This window comes from Octopus bimaculoides, chromosome 9, assembly GCF_046866305.1.
Source record: "Octopus bimaculoides isolate indiv1 chromosome 9, ASM4686630v1, whole genome shotgun sequence".
Classification (NCBI taxonomy): domain Eukaryota; kingdom Metazoa; phylum Mollusca; class Cephalopoda; order Octopoda; family Octopodidae; genus Octopus; species Octopus bimaculoides.
The window spans coordinates 34,929,443-34,934,486 of NC_142936.1; the positions used below are offsets into that span (position 1 = coordinate 34,929,443).

At 34.9% G+C, this 5,044-nt stretch overlaps 1 protein-coding gene across 2 annotated transcripts; it reads right to left on the reverse strand.

Moving 5' to 3' along the window:
* Positions 1-344: 344 nt before the first annotated feature.
* Positions 345-3,850, reverse strand: LOC106881545 (uncharacterized). Of its 2 annotated transcripts, none has more exons than XM_014931971.3 (2): positions 3,609-3,850; positions 345-2,045 (listed from the first exon to the last, which is right to left on the reverse strand). In XM_014931971.3, exon 2 carries the CDS (start codon positions 1,616-1,618, stop codon positions 674-676), a length of 945 nt encoding a protein of 314 aa, XP_014787457.2. In that variant the 5' UTR covers positions 1,619-2,045; positions 3,609-3,850; the 3' UTR covers positions 345-673. The 2 variants fall into 2 exon arrangements, with proteins under 2 accessions (XP_014787457.2, XP_052826555.1); XM_052970595.2 differs by having other exon boundaries at positions 3,483-3,788.
* Positions 3,851-5,044: the final 1,194 nt, after the last annotated feature.

The following is a 5,044-nucleotide window of genomic DNA, read 5'->3' on the forward strand; positions in this document are numbered from 1 at the left end:
TGCATTGCAGCAAGTAAAGCAAGTTAGTTGAGTAGAACTTGTAGGATATGTAATGTTAACTTTCATAACAGGTAGAGCACAGTTGATCTGAAGAAGAGACTAGGTTGTAAATGTATTTGGCATTAGATGTCCATATCTAGACATCTGCAGGGTGAAAAAGTGCTTTGACCTGATGAAAGATGTTTATAGTGGAAATAAACCAAGAAAGGAGCAGGGAAATCTAAATGGAGAATGAAAGGCCTTACAGATAATATAACATGATCAAAAAGAATGGTTATTCAATGCAGTAAAAACCAATATCAGCATTAAATTAAAGAAAAGAAGAAAAAACATATAATTCTAAATAGGTTTCCTTGATCATTTATTTCAGCCATCAGTTGTTCAATATTCTTTTCTACTCTATGCACAAGGCCCGAAATTGTTGGGGAGGGGGCCAGTCAATTAGACTGATTCCAGTATGCAACTGGTACTTAACTTATCAACCCCAAAAGGATGAATGGTAAAGTCAACCTCAGCAGAATTTGAACTCAGAACATAAAGACAGACAAAATACCGCTAAGCATTTCGCCCGGCATGCTAACGTTTCTGCCAGCTCACCGCCTTATCAGTTATTCAATATTAAAATGTCACCAGTTCACATTACATTTTAATTTAAATATTATACATTATCAAATCATATTGAAAAACTCTCATTATGGTAGTATGGTTTCTCACCAGTATGAATGCATTTGTGGGTAGTTGAGGTATTTATTTGAGAGAATCTTTTACCACAGATATTGCAGTGGTATGATTTCTCTCCTGTGTGAATACGTTTGTGCCTAGATAAATTATTATTTTGAAAGAATGTTTTCCCACAAATATCACAGTGGTATGGTTTCTCACCTGTGTGGATATGTTTGTGAGTAGACAAATTACTATTTTGAGAGAATGATTTACCACAAATGTTACAGTGGTATGGTTTCTCTCCCGTGTGGATATGTTTGTGAAGAGATAAATTATATCTATTTGAGAATGTTTTACTACAGATATCGCAATGGTATAGTTTTTCACCTGAATGGACAAGCTTATGGTAAGACAAACCACTACTATGAGAAAATGTTTTCCCACAGATATCACAGTGATATGGTTTCTCCCCTGTGTGAATACGTTTATGAGAGGACAAGCCACCACTGTAGGAGAATGTTTTACCACAGATATCACAGTGGTAAGGTTTTTCTCCTGTATGAATACGCTTATGGTAAGACAAGCCACCACTCTGAGAGAATGTTTTCCCACAGATGTCACAGTGATATGGTTTCTCTCCTATGTGAATACGTTTGTGGGTAGATAAATTACTATTTTGAGAGAATGTTTTATCACACATATTACAGTGGTATGGTTTGTCTCCTGTGTGAATGCGTTTATGTTGAGATAAGAAACTACTATTAGTGAATGTTTTACTACAAACATGACAGTGATACAGTTTGGATACTGAGTGAATTAATTTATGTTGAATTAAATTATTTCTTGTTGTGAATAATTCCTCACAGATATCACACCTGTGTGATTTCTCTTCTGCATCGTCTTCCATCTGATCAGTCAGATCAATAATTTTAATCTGTGATTCACTGAAAACCATAATTTTCTCTTTTAACTTAAAAATATAAAATGATATCTTGTAACTTTTTCTGTTTTCTTTGTAGTTTGTAACAAAAATATTTCTATGACTACATTTTTTCTATATGGTGGTCTTTATCAAAGACAGTTTATATCTCAGACGTTTAGGAACACTTTTAAATGGTAGATTTATTTGGATACAATGTTATAATTAATAACCAGTAATTAAAGAAGTTCCAAATATCAAGATACATCTGGATATGCAAATATTAACACATAAGGCGGATGGAACATTATAAATAGGAAATATTTTGCATCCATTCAACTAAGAGTTGTAAATACAGGTTAGTATCAGCTTGATGAAGTTAATTTTAGTCTTCCAAAGTAAACGAATACATTGTTCCTCTTCAGTGAAATCATTTTTATCACCATGTTTCTTACCAGATAACCTGAAATAAAAAGACAACATAAGACATGAGGGACAAAGAAGTGTATATATGAAAATTACTGGAGGAAAAATTACTTGACCATAACAAGCAACAGTCAGAACATATTTACAGAAAAAAGACAATCCAATGTAGAGATGTGGTGGAAATAGATAGTAAGGACCATGGATCTGGATCTTTGGAATGAAGATCTTACATTCTAAATTATAACTTCTTGATCCAAGCAAATAAAACTCTCTCTCTCTCTTTCATTCTATTCATCTATCTATTTATATGAATTAGATTACTTCATTTAGTCAAATCTTTAGCTGTATTGTCTCCTCAGATATAGCTCAATCAATTCCAGAAAACATCAGTATCTTATACTAGAAATATATGACTTTCAATTAACAAAATAATTAGATAAATCTGATATTATAAAAAGTTCATGATGGTCTCAGTATCTTATTAAGATTACTATCAATTCTGATTTTAATACTGGGAAAAATTTTTGTAATGTTATGAGAGGGAGAGTTGGTGCTGAAAGGAATGATGGAATAAAATAATTTCCCAATAAATTTTTCTCAAAAGGAGATGTAATATAGGCTTACGGGTATTAGGAAGCTTTTTCAGGAAATTTTCATTAACATTTCACATGAAAAACAAAAAAAGAAGGTAAGTGCAGAGTTTCTTTGCCAAAGAAGCTACATAAACACTTTCTACCAGTTTTGAGTGAGTGTATATGGGCTGCATTTAATTAGAAAGGGTGGTGGACAGTAGAATTGGTAATTATTCACATCCATTTATGTTCTGTATTCGAACCCAGCAGAGTGGTCTTATCTTTCATACTCCATACTAAATAAGCATCAGTTAAGTATTGGAATAGATTTAATCCAATCTGTACTTTAGCTGTTGTTTTAGCACACCTCCACCGTTGGAATCTTTTAAAAAACCTTTTTCTATTACTCAAACGAAAAATAAATGAATATTAAAATTTTTTTTCAAACTTTTTTCGATTACACTCAAACAAAAAAATAATTTATGAATTTCTTTCTCTTCGAAAGTCTTCTCCCCACACCCTCGGAAAAAATTGTCCCCACAAACTTCTTTATAATCGTAATCTATGCCGTTTGAAAGGTAAGTTATGAAGGAAAAAATTGGATCTCGTGAATTTTCCGAAAGTCCTCTCCTCCCCCCGGTTCGTTGACGCAATTTTGTTTCATATTCGTTTAATACACATTTTTTTCACACCTATTACACTTGTTTATATTTTGGTGGCCGAGTGTCAAAGTAAATATTAACCAAAAGGCTAAACAAAGAAATAATCTTTCGGCGTTTCTTCAGAAACGCACCTCTCCAATTAAACCAAATTCAATGAAGAAGAAAAGGTGGTTAATGTTTGTAAACATTAACCGAAAAAAGTTATGAAAATGGAAAATATATACAAAATATATGATTTACCAATATCTTTTCTTCAGTGTTGTGTTTTCACTTGTGTGTAATCATAGAATTGTAAACAACAAGGGTTTACAATTCTATTATTTACACGCGTTATTACAGATTTAAAACAAATCTATATCAACTAACCGTTTTCAGATGTAAACAGTGAATCAATGTGCTGTATTTTTTCTTTATACTACCAAAGAAAATATATTTTTAAAGGTTTTATATTAATCTCTCGCAATGACATCAACATACGTGTATCTTCTAATATATTTAGCCATAAATTCGTATCTTATCATAACGAAGCAGACAAGTGAACTTTATATCTTTAGCCACAGTTTCGATAACACACACACACGTATGTCCATGTATATCATTTATCTTTCTGTCTAGTTATCTCCCTCTCTAAATACACATATCTCATCACCATCATCATCATTTAACACTTGCTTTCCATGCCAGCAATGGTTGCACGGTTTCACAGAAACTGGCAAGTCAGAAGACTACATCTATCCCTGCTGTCTGCTATGGCTGGATGCCCTTCCTAACGCCGACTACTTTACAGAGTGTACTGGGTGCTTTTTATGGGGCTGCAGCAGCAACAGCAAGATCACCAAATAACTTACAAGGCAAGACTCCTTCGATTTAAGGTAAGGAGTAGTGTTGAAGGACAGAAACATGACTCCCTCAGTTGGGAAGAGAGTAGAGAGAGGCGAGAGAAAGAAGATGGTGAGTGAACTAAGGATTGGAGAGGATGAGTGGGTGAGTTCATGAGATTGTGAAAGGAGAGTGGTAGATGGAAGGGCAAATGTAAGGAGTGGTAACTGGTGGAGCGAAGGGTTTTGTGAGGATATTGTTGTGGAGAAAATTCAACAGGGACACATTAAGTGCAGGTGGGTACATAAGGGAGAGTGATGGGGGGAAATGCAACAGGTGGTGAACATGGGTGAGGGAAAGGATGATTGGGGAGATGGGTTGTGGGGAGACAGATTGTGTGCAGGAGGAGGTATGGGCATAAAGGACATGCCTTTATGGCCTCAGTTTTACTTAGCTGGACATGTCTTCTCAAACACAGCAAATCCCCAATTGTCTTGATATTTTATGAGGCTCAACATCTGAAGATCATTTTTTATCACTTCATTTCATATCTTCCTGTGTCCTCTTCCAAAGATTCCCACCACATTTAGAGATTGGTACTTCTTTATGCAGTTGTCCTCATCCCTATGCATCACATGACAACACCAGTACAGTCATCTCTCTTGCACAGTACATTTGATGCACCTTCTACTTGATTTTTCTCTTTGAGCATTTACACATGCACACTGATGTTGCACATCCAGTGGAGCATGCTGGCTTAATTTGTTTCAAGTTTTCATGTGTCCTCTACAGTGTCAACTCATGTTTCACTGCCATGTAGAATAGCTGCCTGAACAGAGGTTCCATGCAATTTGCCTTTCTACAAAAGAGTGCTCAATAAAGAGAATGAATGGGAGAAAGAGAGTCTGCCGAATGTCGACCCAACAGAGGGACCAGCTATCCGAGTTGACAGTACCATCTGTATCTATAAAGCTGAGTTTGTG

What these genes read in the sequence shown, in the direction of transcription:
- LOC106881545 (XM_014931971.3), bottom strand. Translation starts at nt 1,618, where the DNA reads ATGGTTTTCAGTGAATCACAGATTAAAATTATTGATCTGACTGATCAG.